The sequence below is a fragment of the Myotis yumanensis genome, unplaced genomic scaffold (genome assembly GCF_028538775.1).
Source record: "Myotis yumanensis isolate MYYU_CA2020_CCGP unplaced genomic scaffold, mMyoYum1.0.hap1 SCAF_7, whole genome shotgun sequence".
Classification (NCBI taxonomy): domain Eukaryota; kingdom Metazoa; phylum Chordata; class Mammalia; order Chiroptera; family Vespertilionidae; genus Myotis; species Myotis yumanensis.
Window position 1 is genome coordinate 38,846,504 of NW_027223758.1, and position 21,180 is coordinate 38,867,683.

A 21,180-nucleotide genomic window follows, 5' to 3' on the forward strand; every position below is an offset into this window, starting at 1 on the left:
GTTTGAGAAAGAGGCTGGAGAGCCTTGAATGCCAGTCAAGTTTGGACCTGGCTGGTCCCAGTGTGAATGAGCTCATCCACTCACCCTCCTCAAAAGCATGAAAAGAACCAGACGGACCTTATTTGAATGTGCAAAATAAACTCTTTTATTTCAGTGCTCGCTCCCTGTGGCTCAAAAGCATATCTACTGCCTGATTGGAACCCCAAAGCGTGTATAAAACCATAGAGAAACAGATCAGTATATAAAACAGATGTGTCGGCTCATTTTGTGACTCTTCCCCTGTGCAAAGCAGCCAGTTCTAAGTGCATCAGCGTGACTCTCCCCGAGGCCCTCGCTGGGCTTTTGGGGACCCTGTTTGGCTGGGACCCCACTCCAGATGGAGAATGCTCCCTTTTCCCTCCTCCAGCCCTAGGGAGACCTTAGTCACATAGGGAGTGTGGGGGATTAAGCCAGAGATGACAGCTCATGGCTCTCTGAGCTGTGTTCCAGGGCCCCGGTCCTGCAAAGAGGGGGCCGCTGAGTGCGGACCCTCTCGGTTAGTGAGCAGCACAGGCAGCTAAGGCTCTTGTGAAGTCTAGACATTGCGGTGGGGAGGCTCATAGGTAGGACAGGGGCCTCTGGGGCTCTTTTCCCTTGGGACTGGGGTCTGATGGAAGGTGCCTGGGCACAGGTGTGGGGCCTGGATAGGCTGGGGCAGAGCGGTGGTCCTATTAATGGTTTCACTCTTAGAAACACCCGGGCATGTGGCCTAAGCTCTGTGCAGCCAGGGAGTAGGACTTGCTGGGTCATACACGGCATCAGGAGAGCTGAGAGGGCCTCGGAGGTGAGGACAGCAAGGCCCAGAGAGGGGAAGGCAGCGGCTGGCCGCACCTGGGGCTCCGACCGCTCCCAAGTCTTTCCCACTTCCTCATCCGACCTGGGTCCTTTTGGATCAGGTCCCAGATGGCCTCTCTGACACTCTCAGGTGAGGGCTGGTGGCAAGAACAGGGCGCTGGACTCGGAGTCAGAGGCCTGTGCTCCATCCCCAGGCCTTCATATTACCCAGCCTTTGGAATACCCACAAGCCCGCCTGGGTACACGGGCCACCTCCCTTCTCCGAGGCCCGGTCTCCTCCTTGAGAAATCAGCTCCCATTCTGCAGTTTCCCGTGGTGATTAAACGGGTTGGCAGCCACGAGAGTACCAGCTAGTACAGGAGGCACCTGCACGTAGGGGCTTCACAATCGTGAGGAGGGTGGGGGAGCTGCGGGCCAGAGCTTCTGGGATGTGGGAGGAGCTCAAGCCTGTCCTGCACCTGGGACCCTCCCCATCCCCACCTGAGCTGGCTCTCCCAAGGACCTCTGGGGCCTGGGCACAGTCTGGGGAAGGGGCACAGGACACACTAGGGTGTGGAGTTCCTTGATTCAGCCAACTCTGGAGACTATCTCATAGTCTCATTTTTGCTCCAAGGGACTGCAGTATAGATCAGACAGTGTGGTGGGTGGTCAGTTGCTTTCCAAATGGCATCTGGGCTGGAGGGGGAGGTGTGGGTCTCTTTTTCTCCATCCCAAGCCTAGTCAACCCCACTATGGAGGCACAGAACATTGCTCATGGGTAAGGGGGTGGGAACCAGGCTCAGGGGACAAGATGGGTCTGGGGCCCATTTTCCTCATTAGTTTGGGATAGAGATTGGGGGTCAAGTTGGGGGCTTTGGGCTGGCTGAGATGAAGCTGGGCACGGGAGCCCCTTAGGGGGGGCCAATGATGACGTTCCGGTAGCCCTTCACGGCCTTCAGCTTGTTGCTGTCGAAGTTGACCACCAGCTTGTGGAGGCCCACTTGGACAGGCAGCAGGTCCACTCTGACCTTGACTTCCTGCCCTGCCTCCACGGGGTCTGGGCTGTGGAGAGAGAGGAGGAGGCTGAGGAGATGCCAAGCCTCTTGTCCACGGAGGGGTCAGGCCAGAATGACGTGTGGATACAGAGAACTTAGCACAGAGCCTCTGTACAGCTTAATGCTGACAATAATGATAGTAATAAATGGATCCACTGCTCTCCAGGGCCTGGGCAGCCTGCTTTGTATAGAGAGGTGTGCGTGTGTGTGCGCGCGCGCTCATGCACACATGGAAGTGGATGGTGTGCTTGCGGTAAGAGGGGGTGTGCTTAGGTGACCACATGCGTGAAAATGCATTGAGCTGTACATGTGTGATTTGGGTTCTTTACTGTATGTAAGTTACATTAGAATAATAAAGTGAAAAATAAGTGTATGTGCTCATATGTGCATCTAGGACACACGTGTAGACACTCAGGGTGCAGATGCCTGTGTTTATGTGAGGGCCTGTGCGTTGGGGGCAGGTGTTTAGTGACGGGATGTGTCATTGTTCCGGTTTGTGAGACACATGCATGGAACACAGGGGTGTGGGTGTTGAGAGAGTGAGAGGGGGGGACTCTGCCCCAAGGGTACTCAGGCAGGGGTGGGTGGGTGTGTGGATGAGAGGAGGGGTTATGGGCCGGAGTGTGGTACCCCCATCAGCATCTGCCCTCGGCTCCCAGTCCCCAGGCTGGAGCGACTGACACTTACATGTCCACGGTCTTCTGTGTCTCGGTCAGGCCAGCCCCCTCCACAGTGACAGTGCAGCCCTCCAGGGGCTCGGTGAGCGGGTTCTGCAGGGACACCTCGGCCACCAGCTTGCGGTTCTTCTTGGGCTCCCCCAGGATCTGGGGCAGGGCACAGGGCAGAGGTAAGGGACAGCATTGAGGGAGGGGCCCAGAACCCCTCCAGGGCAGGCAGGGTCCCAGTTGGGCCATCCCAGTCTTTGCTGCAATTTGGCCCAATGTTTGCTGGACACAGCCATGCCCATCCTGCCACTCTCACTCCTGACCTCCGTGCCTCAGTTTCCCCATCTGGAAAACACAGGTGATGATCCTGGCCCGGCCTCCTTCATGGAGCTGCAGGGAGGCGCCACACAACCCAGAGGGGCTCTACTCTCCCTTGTTCCAGGGCCTAGAGTGAGACGATCACAGGCTTTGGAGCCAGCCGATCTCTGCCCCTTCCTCTCTGTGTGACCCCGAAAGTCACTACTCTCTCTGAGCCTTGGTTTCTTCATGGGAGAGAAATGCCTGGCTGCAGGTTCTCATAAGGATAACGTGCAAATAATGAGCAAATAACGTGCAAGCTCCTAGCAGAGTATCTGGCACACAGTGCTCACTCCCTCACGCTCTGCTCTTCACCATTTATTCGTAACTGCTGCATTTGGGGTCCTGAGTGGCTCCTTGAAGTCAATCACTACGATGACAATGATGATGGTGACAATTTTTATTGGGCACTTACAATGCACTGGATAGGTTCTATGTGCTTCTTGTGGATGCACATTTAATCCTTATAACGCCCACCTTAAGATGAATAAACTGAGGCAGGGAGGGGCAGAGAAGTATGCCCAGGGCCACCCAGCCACAAAGCCAGGCAGCCAGACTTCAGAGTCTATGCCCTTGACTTCCCCACGCTCCCTGTCCCACCAGGGTCCCAGGCTCTGGGGATCTAGCTTTAGGAGGCTAGCTTTTAAGGGTCCATGACTCTGAGATCCCTAAATGCCATGACTCTACCATGCTGAGATTCTAAGATTCACTCCTAGAGGCTACATGAGGCCCAAATTCTTTTGGTTTCGTGATGCTTTTCATGAAGATCCCTGAATTGTCAACGAGCTTGAGGGTGCAGGGATGCAGGTGCACCAGGCCTTCCCTCTCCCAGCTCTGGGCTTGCCCTGGGGCCCTGCCCAGCCAGCCCCTTACCCGGATCTTGATTTCTGGATTCTCCAGATAGATGTCCCTCTCGGCCAGCAGGTAGGTGTCGGCAGCTGGCTCGATGAGGAGGCCCCGCACCTTGATGAGGTTCGACTCCGTCAGGTAGCCACAGTACTCCTCGTAGAGGATTGGAAGGGAGATGCTTTTCTCTGCAGGGGGGAGGCGAGAGCACACTTAATGACCAAGACCCCTCTCCTCTTCCATTTCCACCGGCACAGAGAGGGCAAGGAATGTGCTCGAGCTCACACAGCGGGAGGATGGCTGGGCAGGTCCCAGGCCTTTCCCCTGCCTGCCCTGGCTCCAGGGTGCCCAGGGAGGAGGTGGGCAGGGGAAGTAAAACAGCTGGTAGGGGAAGGCCTGGAGCTCTGACAGGCCTGGGTGCTGATCCTGCCTCCCCCCCTTTGCTCACAGGGATGCTGGGCAAGTCACTTGGCCAGTCAGGACCTCACTCTCCCCCATGAGGTCGGTAAGACTGTGCCATTCGATAGACGAAGAAACACTCCTGCCAGTAGGGCTCAGATCAGGAGACCTGGCCCTGGTTGGCCAATGACGGGCTGTGTGAGCCCGGGAAGATGACCTCCCCTCTCTGTTTTTTCTGTTGCCTCTTGTTTCCCCAGACAATCGGCACCTTTAACGCTGGCAGCACTAAGATGAGAGGTCCTTTTAGAGCAAAAGCCACACAGCAATGCGGGAGTAAGAGAGAAGGAACCAGGGCCACCCCTCCCACTGCAGAGAAACCAAGTGTGATTGTCAGCCCATTATTCTGACAAGAACACTGAGGCCTGTAGCGGGCAGGAAAGAGCAGGGAAAAGGACACAGGACTGAGAATACGCAAGCCTGAGCCGGGTCCTGCTTGTCCCATTGGTCACAGGGAGCCTTGGACAGATCCCTGTTTCTTGGGCCTCCCCTGCCACACAGGATCACTGGAGGGAGGGTCCCTGGGCTCCATCATCACCCCAGTGCCTCTCTCCATCGTCCCAGTGCCCTGACAGGAGATGCTGGTGCCTCTTTTTCTGCCATCTGGCCCCTTCCTCCCCCCACTAGACCAGCATTTCCCAAACTCCAGCCATTCACGATTTTTCACACATCGGAGAGTATCCTAATTCTTTGCTCATTATTTTTCTTTCAGTCCACTCATTTATATTTTCTAGCCTATTCTAACCAGGGAAATTTTTCATCATCATTTGCAGCAAACCAGTCTCATTTACCATAAATAGAAGGTAACTGGTAAAAATAAATACCAGCTAAGTCATGCTTATTCAATTCCGGTGAGTTATCTTGTTGGCTAAGGGCTCTCAGTCTGAGACCTGAGCTTACTGTTCAAAAGGGCAATTAGCAAGGGTTGGGATGCTAAGACCCGTTAGCACCCACTGCGACGTCCCCCATGAGGTCATCTGAAGGAGCGTGGAGAGCTGAGAGAGTCACTTTCTCACACTGATGGCCCACATCCCACCCTTTGGAAAATGCTGCCTCCGTGTGCCCAGCCCTCCAGCCATTCATTCCCAGGGTGGATCTGCCCCAACCTCTGATCAGATGACATTAGGGGAAGAAAAGCAAATCCTCCGCCAAAAGGGACCAAAAGGAGTGAAAATTCCTGGTGGGGCAGAGTGGAAAGTCTGACCAACTCCACAGGAAAGAAAGGGAACATTGTTGTCCAGGGGCTTCGAGGACACGGCCCAACTGTTGACTTTTCCAGGAGGCTGAACCGGGTGGGGTTGGACCTTCGAGAACTGCCTTCTGCCGCAGGGACCACGGCAGGGACCACGGCCTTGGCCTTGGACCAGGTGCTGGCCGAGAGTAGGAAACTTGTCCGGTGGTTTCAGTCATTCCTTAATGATTTGCCTGTTCTGGAGGGTGCTGTGGGCAGGCGTGATCACCAATTGGCTGCATTCCCGGTGACCACCGGGAGGGGTGAGGGAGGAGAGAGAAAGACAAGGAGGGGCAGGAAGGGGAGGGAGAGAAGCAGCAGGGCAAGGAGGCAGGGGTGGGGGCGACTGGATTCTGTTCTGCTGTCCTAGGCCCAGCTTCCTGTCCATTAGCACATGGAAACCCCCAGATCTTATCTTCCGAGAATCATGTGCAACTCAGCCAAAGTGTGGGGTTTTTAAGAGTCACAGAATCTGCCTCAGGTTGAGCTTGGCACTGGAGGCCCCAGGGGCACCTAGACTAGCTCCGCCTCGCAGCCTGAGGATACCGCCCTCTGCCCGCTCCCTGAAGGCTGTGCCCTTGTGGGTCCATGACCCCCTGTTGTGAACACATCCCCAGGATGAGGAGAAACAGCGACAGGCTTGGTGGGAGGCTCTCCGGAACAGTGCTCCGTGGGCCCGATGGCATCTGGGCGGCAAAGAGGCCCCGGAGGAAATCATTATCCCTGGTCCAGGCTGAAGTTCACATCTTGCCACACAGTCCAGGAAGGACACTTCCTCCCTTTGAAGTGGTCCCGAGCCCAAGAAGGAAATGACATGAATGCATCCTAACAAGTGGGCCGAAGGGCTCTACAAAGATGAGTCAGACTTTGTCCAAACGAGGAGCCTGAGGCCTGGGATGGAGAAGAGAAACACCCCGGCACCCACAGCCCGTCAGCAGAATTGGGTGTTCTGACACCCCACACACCTGACACGTAGGGCCCGGATGCTTAGGGCCAAGCTGGGTCCTTGCCGTGCCATCCAGGGCAGCAGGGCTCAGGCCCCACTGCGCCCAGCACGGAGACCACTACCTGGCACAGCAGGTGATCAGGAAAGGCCCGGGGGCTTCTCGCCACCCACGCCTGTTTGCACTTCTGCTCAGCGAGGAGTGAAGGCCCCCGACACCCAGCACCACTTTACACTTTCCAGCGGGCTCCTGAGCACCTGAGCACACGTCCTCACAGGGCCCGTTAGGTGGGCATGTTGTTGCTCCAATTAATGGGTGAGTATGGGTTGCGGCGCAGGCAGTGTGGCCACCTGCCCACGGTCATATATTTAGGAGGTGGTAGTGGCCACATGCAAAGCCAGTCTGACTGGCCTCAGAATGCATCTTTCAACAGTGTAAGTGTTGGGACCCCAGCCCTAGTGCCAAGTGACTCTGTCCGGAGGGCTTGGCCCTGCTCAGGGACCCTGACCGAGTGTCTGCTCTGGACATGCGGCTCCGGGAGTGCCCATGTGGCTCCCAAGACAAAACCAGGAGGTGGCACTGTCAGTCCCATAGACCCCCGGCCTGAAACACAGACAGGCCTCCCTAGCACCTGGATGGCTGTGCCCCACACGCCAGCCCATGGGGCCAAGGGCCGAAGGAGAGGAAACGTGCGGGCTGACAGGCAAGAGGAGAGGGAGGGCCCACCTGCATCAACACAGAGCACTCCTGCCCTGGGCCTCGCGCAGCTCTGCGTACTAGCATAGTCCCAGGTATGAAGTGGCTACAGTGTGCCCGCCTCTTGCTGGCCAGACAGTCCCACACTATCAGGTCATGACTCTCCTGTCTCTGAGGGGGACACGGAGGTTCAGCCAGAAGGACCCTCAGAGGACCGTCAGTGTCTCACTCCACTGCCCCCAGGTCCTCTCCCAGCTCCATGACCCCTCTGCCCTTCTCATGCCTCTGGCTCCTAATGCAAAAGGCAGGACTGGGCTGCTGGGCTGGGGGAGGAGGGCTCTGTGCCGCCTTACCAAGTGACCTCAGCAGCGGCCACAACCCCTCTCAGGGTCTCAGGCTTATTTGCCCATTTTCCAAAGTGAACTCCTATGCATCCCTCAAGGCCCAGCCCCAGATGACCCCTTCTTAAGGAAGACAACCCGGCATGGCGACAAAGCTGGGCAACAAAAGGGACCAAGGGAATGACCCTGCAGGCAGAGGCTCTGCCCAGGGCTGAGGGCTGGGTCATCTACTGACATTATTTTACCCCAAAACAGGGGAGACATGGAACTAAGGAGGGAAGGGAAGGGGGTCTGCCTTACAGGGTGGACGGGACAGGCGCTAGGGCTAAACATTTATGAGGAGACAATCAGGGCCAGGAGGAAAACCTTCTCTCCGCAGTGGACTGGACCGTTTCTCCTGTCACCACGACAGCTACACTGTCCAATGTGGCAGCTTCCGGCCACACGCGGCTGTTTCCAAAGTGAAATGGAAACTTCAGTTCCGCAGTTGCGCCAGCGGCATGTCAAGTGCTCAGCAGCCACATGGCCTTAGCGTTGGTCTAGAGCAGTGGTTCTCAGCCTTCTGGCCCTTTAAATATAGTTCCTCATGTTGTGACCCAACCATAAAATTATTTTCGTTGCTACTTCATAACTGTAATGTTGCTACTGTTATGAATCGTCATGTAAATATCTGATATGCAGGATGGTCTTAGGTGACTCCTGTGAAAGGGTCGTTCGACCCCCAAAGGGGTCGCGACCCACAGGTTGAGAACCGCTGGTCTAGAACCTCTTCTCTCAGGGGTTGGGAACCTCCAGAGGAGAGAGGCTCCTGGGTGTGGGAGTTGCTGGAGACGGAGGAAAGGAATTAGCGGGGAGAGAGCAGTTGAGAGTCTGGGAAAGCAGTCGGAGCCCGAGAACATGAGATGGAACAAAGCAGTGTAGCTGCTGACAGCACAGGTTCGAGTCTCAGTCCTGCCACATCCCGACTGTGTGGTCTTGAGAAAGTGACTTAACCACTCTGTGCTCAGTCTTCTCCCCTGGAAAATGGGGAGGTAAACGGCACACGCTCAGGGCGCAGGGCCCTTCCTGGCACGTCAGTCTGTGGTCAATAACTGATCCAGGAACAAAGGGCCTTACCGGAATCGGGCTCCAGGGAAAGGTCGAGCAGGGTCTTGGAGCTGCACACCGGCCCCAGCGTCCCGTTGGAGCTAACAGTGCGAGCGCAGAGCAGGAGGCGGCAGGCGTGGCTCTCCGCAGTGTTGTTGGTGATGTGGGCAAAGACGTCGAAGTCGCTGCCCATTTTCATGCTTCGGGCCACGCGGATCCGCATGGCCACCCCCGTCTCCTCTTTAGCTGCCAGCTTGTTCAGGTTGTTGGCCTTCCTGAAGGCCTCCCTCTCCTCTGGGGACCCTGTGGGGATAGGCAAGACATCCTGTCAAACCATCCTCTCTAGACCTTTCAGAGGCCCGGGAACACCTCTTCCTTCTGTGTTATCCTTTCCACCCAGAGCACGGCCACGGGACCCCCAACCCCCGGCCAGCCCTGGAAAGTCAGTGCGGGCCAGATGTGGGCCGGGGTCTGGCTTCCTCGTCATCCCTGTGAGCCCCACTGTGCTGGGCAGATGCTTAGAAACATCAATCGTATTGGATTGGCTGTCAGATGCGCCCGATCCAATTTTAAAAATAATCCACATCCTTCCCCCCACCTCCTCCTACTGATTTAACATTAGCAACAGAAAGAAGTCTTATTTTTGTGCCTGATTGAACCCATCTTATCTTTAAATCTCTCTTGGTCCATTTCTCTTTCATCTCACCCCTCCCCATCCACCATCCTGCGCACTTCCCCAGCTGTATGAGAACTACTGCAAAAATAAACACGACTGAGTTTCAGAAACCTCCTCCAGGGCCCCCTGGATTTCCAAGCCTCTCGAGTTGAAAAAGTGTGGAACTGCCCATCTACAGCTGTAGGGCCCACTGCTGGTCAGCGCTGTTAACACACAACATGGACATCATCCATTTTTGTTACGATGCATGCCTCTCCTATACAACAGACACCCCCTTCAGTTTTATTGAGTCAAGCCAACTCCCCAAAAAGTGAGGCTTCAAGACCAAATGGAATCCTTTTGTGGAATATAGAATTATTTTCCTAAACAAATTATCCTCTACCACCGTCTTCCAGTGTGTTTGGTAAGTATAACCTGTTCCTAAGGAATTCTTTGGAACGGAGAGTGTAACCCACAGGTCATTGTATGCAGACTGCCAAATCACACACACACACACACACACACACACACACACACACACACGCCGGGCTGGTAAAACCGGCAGCTTATCTGCAAGGCAGTGTCGAAGGCCCTGGGCACCTACCCTCTGGGTACTTATAGTTGTGGGTGATGTCCTCGCGCTGGTCACGGCCCACACTCTTCGTGCTGATGTTCAGCCCCACCATCATGGAGTTGTTGATGGACTTGTGCATGGACCCGTCCGCCTGCCGGATCCATTCCACCACATCGGCATTGACCTCGGCAAAGACAAAAGGGGCGTCGTACTTGGGGCTCAGGTCGCCTTCCTTGATGGCTCGAACTGGAACCGGGCCACAGCAGTATGTCCCTGGTCGGGGGGAAGAGGAGGCAGACATGCACCTGGGATGAGGGTAGGATGGCACCCTCCAAAACCTTCCACACGTCACCCACAAGCGGAAAAACGTCTCGAGGCTGTAAAGCCCTTTGGCTCAGGGACTCCACTGCTAGGAAAGCATCATAGGTAAGAATTAAGGATCGAGACTCTGGAGCCCAGCTTTTAGGGTTCAAATCATAGCTCTTTCTAGCTGTGTGACGTTGAAGTAGTTACTTAACTTCTCAGAGCCTCGGTTTCCTGTTGGGGATGCTATTTATACCTCCCCAATGAGGATTTGCATACATGAGGTGCTATGTAAGTAATGGATAAATAGAAGGATACCCCAAAGCACCCTAAGGAACCGAGGGAGCCACGCAGCTGGCCGTATTTGAGAAGGCAGGGCCTCTGCCTGGTACAACACCCGCGCCAATGTTTATCTCAGCGTGGTTCACAGCTGCCTCAGACTGGTCACACATCTGAAAGCTGAGGACTGGAGGCTGGGTCACTGTATTATGGTGAGTCCATTTGATGGAACACAGTAACACAAAATTCAAATTCAAATCACTGAAACTGCCCGGTAGAGAAATGCTAATGACAGACGGAAAGGGGACAAATTAGCATGAAAGGCCACATATAGCCAGAGCTCTTAACCCGGAGTCCACGGACCCCCAAGGTGCAACGAATAGAATTCAGGGGTCTGTGAACTTGGATGGGGGAAGATGAGGTCTTTCTCTTCACTGTACTCTGACAGCATTTCCTTCGACTGTGGAAGCAGCAAACCATACTCTTAGCTGCACTTATGACTCATCACCCATAAAACCACAGACACTTTCATAGCACTTCATAGTGGTCACAGATAATCGGAGATAACGTTCATGCTCATCCTTGCTACCAAGTTACCTAACGTATTAATTCTACCATTAGATCTTGTTATAGGAAACCTATACGATTACATTACAAATTTATTTTTAATATTTTTTGATAACTCTATTTCAGTGTAATTGGTTGACTTTGAAAACCCTAGGTATTATGTCCTATGAATTGGCTTCACCGATTTTGCCGTGGTTCTCTCTTCCTCGCCTGCACACACCTATGCAAACAAGCATATCATTGGAGGTGACTGTGTGAGAATGCTAACGATGCTTTGTGTGGAGGGAGAGGACAAGTTGCTATTTGATATTTTCTTTATGCTTCTCCCTACTTTCTGTTTTCCACAGCAGGCAGGGGTGACGTTTCATATTACATCAGTGAGGTCCCCACATTAGATGGGCCAGTCAGTGACCTCGGGGTCAGCCAGACTTGGGTTAGAATGCCAGCCCTGTGCTCTCCAGCGGAGGGACTCTGAGTAGTGCTCTCTGAGCCTCAGTTTCCTCATCTAGGAAATGGGGACACACCTACCCACCTTCACTCTTCTCCTGGGGTGTGGGGTCGAGGGCCTGCCACCCCTCATAGCCCGGCTGCAGGTCGGGCCTGGTCATCCACGACTCCACCCAGCAGTGGAAGTTCCTGTTGGGAAACGAAGCGGAACGTTGGCCAGGACTCACACTCAGGCTTTCATCCCCTCCCCACCGTCCACACTCGCCTCGTCCTCAGCTGGGCCCACCTGGCCCCCTGACACTCCTCTTTGCTCTTCTCTCTGTGGGCCCTGGCCAGGTGCTCACTCCTGCACTGAGTGTCATTCTCAATGCCTCTCCCACCGCCCTACCCTTTCAGTGGCTCCTGATGTTCAGTGAGGTTTCCTCCTAATTTCTCGGCCCCGTCCCTTCTTTTCCAGCCTCTGGAAACAGGCTGTGCCTTGGTTCAGGCCTCATCCCCAGCCGCCTGGACCACACCCCACCTCCGGTCTCTCCCTCCAGACCTGCTCCAAGGTGGTCAGCCTGTCCCGCTCCCAGTTGGAAGCCTTGGGTGAGGTGACAGCCGCTGCCTCTGGAGGCCCAGGCTCCCTGTCCTGGCTTCCAGAATCCCGACAACGCTACTCCCTGAGGCCATCCAGGCGTCGCGCTGACTTTTCTCCTCTTGGCCTTTGCTCATGCTGACCCCTTGCCTGGAGAGCCCTCCCCACACCCCGTTTCCCCCTCGTGCAAACTCTGTTCAGATTTGAAACCCAATTCAAATGTGACCTCCTCTGAGAAGCCTTCCCAGATCTCCTCTCCTAGAGACCACAGGGCCCTCCCCCCAACCTGGGCCCCGCCTCACCAGATCATCTCGCTCTTGTTACCCTCGAACTCCCCAAACTCGTTGCGGAAGTACTCGATGAGCAGGTTGCTGTTCGAGTCATGGGCCGAGTTGTAGTTGGTCACGACTCGGGTGGGGATCCCCAGGCACCGCAGCACTGGGAGGGGGGACACGGCAGAGAGAGGGGTTAGGGATCGGGCTGAGGACCTGAAGACGTGCCCCTCTGTACCCCAGGGAATACTGCACCCACCGTCCAAGTGGTGAGGGTGTGTCATCCCCTTACCCAGACAATGGCGTCCACCTTGCTAGTCGCCCCATGTCCACTCTGTACCCCCAGCTAACAGAAGAAACCTCTAAAATGCAAATCTGACACCAACATGCCTCTGCTAAACCTGCAATGGCTCCCCATGGTCCTTGAGGTCAAGGCCAGACCTCCGGCTGTGGCCCCCTGGCCTTGTAGGGGCTGGCCCCTGACTGCCTCCTGCACACTTTGCTCCAGCCACATTGGCCTCCTCACTGCTCCCCCAGCATCCACACTCCCACCAGCCGCAGGGCATTGGCATGTGCTGTCCTCCAGGAAAGCCACCTCGCTGGGTTTAAATTGCCCCATTGTTTGCATTCATACCAAGACTAGGGATTCATCATCATTCCTCAATGGCGGGCACGTGAGGGGTCTTTAATTGGTCCTCCGAGGCAGGGAGGGATCTGTCTTATTTCATATCCCCAGGGCCCAGCGTAGGCCTGGCACAGACTATCTTGTCCAATGAGATGAAAGTGTGGGTGAAGTAGAGAGAGGAGGAGGAAGGGAGGAAGGGAGGAATGAAGGAATGATAGAGATTCAGAGTGGGGGGCAAGCAGTGAAACAGGCAGAAGAGGAAGCAGAGGTCAGAAAACCTTCCATTCAAGCTGTCGCTGCTTCCAGCTGTGTGACCTGGGGCCAGTCCCTCCACCTCTCTGGGCCTTGTCTCCTCTTCTATGAAATAAGGTCAGGGTGCAGGTGCAGTGTCATCAGATGTGTTGGGACACAGTCATGGGTGAGGAGGGCCCTGTATTTACTCCAAAGCACATGGAGAGGAGAGAACCCCAGGCATGAATCTTGCCCGAATGGCGGTCCTGGGTGCTCCTGACAGATGGAATTATGGGGCTTTTACTTCCCCATCTTTCAGGTGCTTTTTAATGTACATTGTAAAAGCAACACACTCTCAGGGTAGGATAAAGAAAGTAAATAGTTAAAAAAAAATAAGTGAAGCAGAAAAGCCCTGCCAACATGACCTCCAGGACTCTTGTTTCGCTTTTCGTTCTGACCGAGGTTGAATTGCTAAATCAGGGGAGGGGCAGGGATGTGAACTTTGCCTGCCATCAGCTAGGGCCCAGGGTCCTGGCCAGATGTGTGGGCGTTGGGAGGCGGGAAAGGAGCAGCATGAATCCCTACCTCTTGCCTGGTTCCTGTGCCCTGAGGCCTGGGCCGAGGCCAGACTGGCTGCTGCCTCAGCGAAGGCTGGTGGCCCAAACCTAGGCCTTGCCCCGCCATGCCACCAGAATCCTGTCCTCACTGCCCAAGGAGCAAGGTATCATCCCTGTCCCCACGGATGGTGTCTGGGAAGCCTCCATCACAGTCTACAGCCAGGAGGCTTCCCCCAAGTCAAGCACACGTGGTTCCAAGCCCAGCCGTGCCACTCACCACCAGCTGTGTGACCTCGGACAAGACACTTGCCCTCTCTGAGCCTTCATTTCCTCCTCTGAGAGGAGCTAATAATAGTTGCTTGTCTGGATGTTGTGATGACTCAGAGAGGTGCTGGGTATGGGCAGTCCAGTCTGCCAGTGCCCAGGGTGGACCAGCAAAGTGTGTCACGGTGCCCTGCAAATGTCTGTCTGCCAATGTTGGCCAACTCAAAGACACGGAGAAAATGCCCCAGGATCCAGATGAGGAATCACAGCTTCCCCTGACAACCCCCAACCCAAACCTAACCTGAGCCCGAGACAGTGCTAAGGATCCTACAAGCTTCCTGTGAATTGGGTTGGTCACCACTGTCTCCATTCTACAGGTGAGGAAACTGAGGCTTAGAGATACGAATTCTCGTGCCCAAGTCCACCCAGGGGCTGGAGGTGGAGCTGGGATCAAACTAGGCAGTAAGACTCCAGCGCCCATGGACCAACCCACCATTTGGCTTCCTGAAGAAATGCTGGGACCAAGGGAGTCAGACAGCCCCTGGTTTGCCTAAGTTTTCCTGGTTCCATTCCACTCCAGGCCTGGGAGGAGGCTGCAAGGACCCTGACTCAGCCTTGGCCCAGGGGAGAGGACAGTCACGGGCAAGATCTGCAGCTAAACCTGCAGGCGGTCACAGCCCCGGGGGAAGCAGGCATCTGTAGGGAAGCGCGGGGACTCAGACCGCCAATGGTGGGGGTTCTCCAGGAAACCCATGGGGTTCTCTGAGCAGGTGTGCTGTAGGCCCCTCAGAGGAAAGGGGGCAGGAGGGGGAGGTTTCCCTTGAAAGAGGAATTCAGAGGTCACGGGGGGGGGGGGGGGGGGGGGGGCAGACAGTCATGGAGGAGGGGAAATGGGGAAGGAAAAGCAGAGGCAGCCTCGCTAGGAACAGGCACCCAGCCTGCTAGAGGGGAGGAAAGTGCAGGGGCTGCTGGGGACCCTTTTCTGGACCTGCGCACTGGTCTTAGAGTCAGAGAAGCTAGGAACCCAAGATCAGCCTCTTAGATTTCCTGAGCCCAATAATAATAATAATAATAATAATAATAATAATAATGGTAGTAATGGCAGCAGCACTATGTAAGTATTTGCTGTTATGCATATGAAGTAATTTTAAACATTTTGCATATGCTAATTCACTTAATCTTTACAACACCCCAGAATAAAGGCACTATTATTATGCCCATTTGAGTTAAGTGATTTACTCTTAAGGACACACATGGTCAGAAGCCCAGCTGGGGTTTGAATTCCACCCTTGACTCCATGTTCCCAACTGGGATGTGATGCTAACCCATTCTCAAAGCACCATCATCAGCTCGGGTTTGCCTGGCTCCAAAGTCTATATTCTCAACCCTGAGCCCGTGCTGCCTCCCAAATAACATCCCTCATTGTGGGAAAAAGGAACAGAGAGGGGCAGCCACTGGCTCCAGGCCACACAGTACATTGATGGCACTGGTGGCAGAGGTAGGACGAGACCTTGGGTCTGTTGATTCCCACCCCAGGGCTCTCTGCACCCCACTTCGAGGGCTCACGGAGCTGAGAAAAGGTTCCAGGCCCTCCCACACCCCAGTGTGCAGCTCACCCGTGCAGGCCACAGCAGCGAAGACCCAGCACTGGCCGTACTTGACCTTCTGGAAGCCGTAGTTCTTCCAGCGCCGCAGGATGTCCACACTGCCGATCCAGAACATGGGGCTGACGCCGTCCGCGTAGTTGTTGTCCCAGCGTCCCAGCAACACACCCTGGTCGTCATTGCAGTTGACCTGCAACCAGCCGGGCATCGGGGGGATCAAGTCTGGGGAGAGGGTGGTGGCCGTGCCAGGATGAGCACAAGTTCAGCACACAGTAAAAGGCAGGGAAGGGAGTTTCAGGATGAGGGAACAGCAGGTGCGAAGGTACCAAGGTGTGACAGGCTGTGTGGTACAGCAGAGATGGTTGGGGCTGGCAGCCAGGGTGCAGGAAAGAGAAAGGGAAGGCAGGAGGTGGAGAGGGGACAAGGCCATGAGGGCGATGCTGGAGATGTGAATGTGTCTACGGGGTGGCACCCTGTGATCTGAGTACAAAGACCAGTTCTGGCTCCTGCCCAGATTGTGTCATTCCCCAACTCCCTTCCCTTGGGGATAAAATCCAGGCTTCTGCGTGGTCTGGCCCTGGCCTCCCTCTGCAGCCCCGCCTGCACCCTGCTCCCCCTTGCTCACTCTGCTCCAACACGCTGGCCCCCCTTCTGCTCTTCAAACCTGCCCAAGTCGGCACCTACTCAGGGTCTTTGCACAAGCTGAACTCTCTGTCTGAAAGGCTCTTCTCCTCCCAGTTCGTATATCAGCTCAGGGATCGTCACTTACGGAGGCTCCCCCCTCCCTCGCTGAGGTTAGGCCCTGCGGTCAGACACGCTCACACATCTGGGTTCCTTCAGCGCCTGCATCATTATTTATGACTATGCAACTCATTCACATGACATTTTGGTTAATGTCTGTCTTTGCTCACTCTCCCACTGGAACATAAACTCTATGAAGTTAGAGACCACACATGTCTTAAACCCAGCTGTTCCTCCAGTGCCTGGGACATAGCGGCACTTGATAAATATTTGCTGAACGAATGAATTGCTTTGAGGGATCACATGACATTATCCTCATTTGAGTAAATTTTGTCTTTCTAAATACAAGCTCTCTTAGCTGAGACTCACCCATCCCCTGGAAGCCCCCACTGTGCTCTGTCATGGACCCTCACTCACCATGGCGCTCACCACCCGGCCCACATAGACGGGGCTGCTGCGGCGGGAGCAGTCACGGCCACCGTTCTTCAGGTACTTGGGGTTGACGTCCAGGAGCTTCAAGCAGGTGTCCAGGATCTCGTCTTCAAACTGTGTCAGAGGAAACAAGAGGAAGATGAGGGGGGTGAGGAGTCACCTCCTCCAGGAAGTCTGCCTTGAAGCCCAGCGGCTATAGGACCCCTCAGCCTGCCTTACACAGACTGTGATGCCAGCTTCTCCTGGCTGAGGAGGGACTGGGGTGGGACAAAGACTGAGTGTATGAGAAAGGGAAAGGGGGTGTGCCTGCATCCAGGGTCTGGCTGGGGGGTCCTGGGGATTTGGAGTAGAGACCACTGAGTGGGGAGCCCAGTGTCCCTGGGGCTTCTCTACCCTCAGAGTCACCTCAGGCCCTGCCAGTGTCCCTTTACCCTCTCTGCTCAGCCAAATCTCCTACTTCCCCCAAAACCTGACTCACCCTGCAGAGCGGATGAGGGCCCCCTCCTCTCTCACCCCGCCCACCCACACTGCTCTGATTGGAACTGACGTAGATTTGAAAGGTATAAATCTACTGGTAATCTCGTCACGCCTCTGTTTCTACCGTACTCATTAAAATCTAGATTTCCCTTGTAGCCTGCAGGGCCCTGCATGATCTGTGGCTGGGGTTCCCCTCTTACTGCAGGGCCTTTGGACTGGCCCTTTCCTTTGCTTGGATGGAACGCTCTTCCTGCTGCTCTCGGTATGGCTCACACCTTCTCATCCTTGCAACTCAAATGTAATCTTTATCCAAAGTAGGACTCCCTCCTTGTCACATCCATTGGACCACGGATCTGTCATGTTCGAAGCCTCTTCCGTCTGCCCCCTGCTCCCCATCTCTATGGCCTTGTCCCAAACCAGGCCTCATCACAGGTCTCCCTCCATGGCTCGAATCCTTTTGTGGCTCCCTATTGCCATCAGCCTGACATTAAGGCCAGTTTCCAACCTGAACACTGCTGACTTCTCCACTTCACCTCCTGGGGCTCCTTCGTAAGTATGATGCTCCTCAGGCTACAAGATACTTCTTAGGCATAAACGTTCCCATCTCCAAGCTCTTGCTCATGCAGTTCCCTTTGCCTAGTAGACATGCACCCACCTCCTTCAAAGCCCAGATCACATGGTGCCTATTTCAGGAACTGCCCTGTCCCCTGTGGGCAATTATTCCCTTCCTTTACATCAGGAGGTTGAGGGGTCAGGGGTGAGATAGTTTTTGCTTCATGAATTTTCTCAGCAATGTCTCAAGAATTTTTATGGGAGGCTGAATGGTAGAGGAAAACAGCAATGGTTTGGAGAACCAGCCCAGGCTGGCCTGGGAGAATGAGAAACCACATGGAACAGAGATGAGCCATCCAGCTGAGGTCAGACAAGTTCAGCCTAGACAGCCATGCCCTGGCTGATCCAGAGATTTAAGCCTCTCGGGTTTAGGCTTGTTTGTTATTCGGCAGTAGCTAGCTGATATATCCAGACCAACAGTTCCCAAAGTATAGACATTAGATCAGAAGCATCAGCATCACCTGAGAACTTGTTAATCATGCAGAATCTCAGGCCACACCCAAACCTACTGAATCTGAAACTAGGGGTGGGCCCAGTGACGTGTATTTTACACACTTTCCCAGTGATTCTGATGTATATTGACGCTTGAGGTCCACTGATGTAGATAAAGGTTTAAAGCCTGCTCTCAGCACATGCTGAGCATACAGTAAGTACTCACCAAGTGCTGCCTATTAATTTGATATATGGCCTTGAATGTCCCCCTTCTCTCTCCTGGAATGACTGCCTGCCCACAACTCCTAAAGGCTCCCCTCATTCTTTCCCACCTTGAATATCTGGGGCTGCTGCTCCCATGGCAGGTAGGGAAACCCTTCGCTGTGTGACTTCAGGCCTGGCCTGGACTGTCTCTGAGCCTCCATTTCAGGGACCTTGAATGCTGACAACATGGGGTGGGTGGCTCTGAGGCCAGATCACATTTTTGCAACTTGACTGTCTCAGACCCAGAGCCCAGCACACAGTGGGTCTGAGATGGTTGGGAGGGGCAGGGTGAGACCATACCTGCCCAAAGTTCCAAGGGACACCATGGATGTACTTGGCCGAACCCTGGTAGATGAAGCCCTGCTGGGCGAGGACGTATTCCTGCCGCTCTTCCTCGGAGTCCAGGTACACAGCATCCGCTGTGGGTGGGAAGGAAGAGCCTCAGCTCTGGGTCTGGTGAGGCCCAGGGTTCCCGCAGACTTGGCATCGGGAATGCCAACTCCCCGGGGCCAGGTCGGCGTCTCAGAAGCCTTTCTAGCATTTAATCTGAAAAACTAATCATTAATACATAATCCCATGCCAATGACAGAGATTGTGTTATCAGTTAGTGACAACAACGGCGGGCTGCCTTTCATCCAACTGTTTGTCAAGTGCCCGGATTGGTGATAAGCATGTGGTATATAGTAACTTGCTTATTCTCCACAAGAGCCCTATGGAGAAGGGATCCATGAAAGCCCCATTTTACAGGTGGAAAAACTGAGCCTCAAAAATACTTTACGATCGGGAAAACTGATGCTAAAACAAAGGGCAAAGGAGCCTGGGCAGGAGTTGGGAGCCCCTAGCTCTGGTCCTCACTTGCTGTGTGGCCCTAGCAGGTCACCTCCCCTGCTCTGCCCACCTCTCTGTGTTCCCTGTGCGTACAATGGGTGGCAGATCTGAAAGGTGCTTCGTCAGCTAAAGCCCGAGCCGGCGTGAGGAAGGAGCACTATTCAGGGTGGAGAGAAAGCCAAGGAAGTGTGTCTGCGGCGCTGGGGCGGTGGGGCCCCGTCCAGCTCGGGGGTTAGGCACAGCCACCTGGAGCAGGTGGCATCTGAGGCCTTGACGACATGCTAAGCAGGGGACCAGAGACAGCCAAGTTGCAGCGGCTGAAAAATGCAGGGCACTTAGTTCCCTGTGACCAGTGAGGGCAGACAAGGGGGCGGAGGTAGCCGGGGCCAGAGGGCAGGAGGTCAGATGTCAGGCTGGCCTTTACCGTCTCCATGTCACAGGGGAAGAAACGGAGGAAGGGGAACTCCAGAGCCACGTTATGCCTTTGGTGGGCCCTGGGCATTTTTGCTTCCATTAAAAAAATGTATATATTAAAAATGTTTTTCATGCCTGCATTGGTATAATGACGGATCTAGTAATATTAAGACATATTCTCTGGCCTAAACACTTACTGTTTTCTTCTGATTTTAAAACAATTCACATGTTTTTGTGGGCCCCTGAAGAAATGGTGGCCCCAGGCTCTGCCTGAGAAAGCACAGTCGGCGCTCCTGGCAAAGCTGGGCCAGAATGCAGCGGCCAGGACCCCTCGGGCCCCGGGCTCCACCGGCCCCTCTGCAGTGACCAGCACCCCCGCTCGTACTGCATGGAGGAAGGCAGATGTGGCAATGGCTGAGTGTCTATGTATCCTGCTCTTTGGCTCCGGAAATTGTGCAATCCAAATTAGCCTTACGATAAGTGAACCATGTGGTTATAAATCAGTTGGCAGTGTGGGAAAAAGGGTGAAAGAGAAAGAAATGCCCACAGTGTTTTCCCATCGGAGTGAGCTGGAGTGAGCGTGTCAGCACGCTGCATGTCCCCAGCTCAGGTTCCCAGCTCAGGTAAGGGTGGGGCACTGGGGACAGAAGCCTTGCTTGTAAGGGGCACTTGATCCTGTCCATGCTGGAGCTCAGGGACAGGGGGTCCCCTGTCACGGTCGAATCCTGCCCTCTGCCCCAGAGGGAGAACAGTGTCCTCGTCCAGCCCCACCCCACACAGAGCCCAACTTCCTGCTTTCCAGTCACCAGGCCCACTGCTTCCTCGAGGCTCTCACCCTGGGATGTGGGTCACTTTAGTCACTGTGCTGCTTGGCTGACCGCCACGCCAACCCGTGGGCAGGGAGGGGACAGTTCCAGAGGAAGGAGGACATCCCCAGAACCTTGCTCCCTGTTCGCTGGACTCTGAAATCGCACAGTGCTGGCTGGAGGAGGACACTGCATGTTCCTGCTCCACGGGCTGGGCTGCCAACGGGCTGTAAGCTCTGCAGGTTGTCAGAAATCAAAACAAGCACACATGTGCCCGCTTCGGCAGCACATATACTAAAACAAGCACACAGCGGGCTCCAGCAAGGCCGATTCTGTCCTGAGAAACCATCCCATGTGGCCACGAAAGCAAGGGTGCAACACCCTCCCCATGATGAAACCCTGACGTAGGGGACCAGATGAACGAAAGAGCCACACGGACAGGATATGGTCACTCAGGTGCTCAAAAAGAATGAGCTGATGGCCCACCTGGTGTGGCTCAGTGGTTGAGCATCGACCTATGAACCAGAAGGTCACGGTTCGATTCCCGGTCAGGGCACATGCCCGGGTTGCAGGCTCAATCCCCAGGAGGGGCCGTACAGGAGGCAGAAGATTGATGATTGTCTCTCATCATTGATGTTTCTCTCTCTCTCCCCTTCTCCCTTCCTCTCTCTGAAGTCAATAAAAACACATTTAAAAAATGAGTCTATGTGTGCAGATGAATGTGGAAAG

General features: G+C 54.7%; 1 protein-coding gene across 1 annotated transcript in view; it reads right to left on the reverse strand.

Moving 5' to 3' along the window:
- Nucleotides 1-118: 118 nt before the first annotated feature.
- TGM2 (transglutaminase 2) overlaps nt 119-21,180 on the reverse strand; it is a 31,410-nt gene continuing 10,348 nt past the window's right edge. The window contains exons 4-13 of the mRNA XM_070420306.1: nt 18,704-18,822; nt 16,604-16,732; nt 15,458-15,635; nt 12,195-12,330; nt 11,401-11,504; nt 9,750-9,992; nt 8,521-8,793; nt 3,764-3,924; nt 2,556-2,692; nt 119-1,875 (exon numbers count right to left, since the gene is read on the reverse strand). Coding sequence (XP_070276407.1) covers nt 1,725-1,875; nt 2,556-2,692; nt 3,764-3,924; nt 8,521-8,793; nt 9,750-9,992; nt 11,401-11,504; nt 12,195-12,330; nt 15,458-15,635; nt 16,604-16,732; nt 18,704-18,822 — 1,631 coding nt within the window. The 3' untranslated portion in view covers nt 119-1,724. The remainder of the gene's footprint in view (nt 1,876-2,555; nt 2,693-3,763; nt 3,925-8,520; nt 8,794-9,749; nt 9,993-11,400; nt 11,505-12,194; nt 12,331-15,457; nt 15,636-16,603; nt 16,733-18,703; nt 18,823-21,180) is intronic.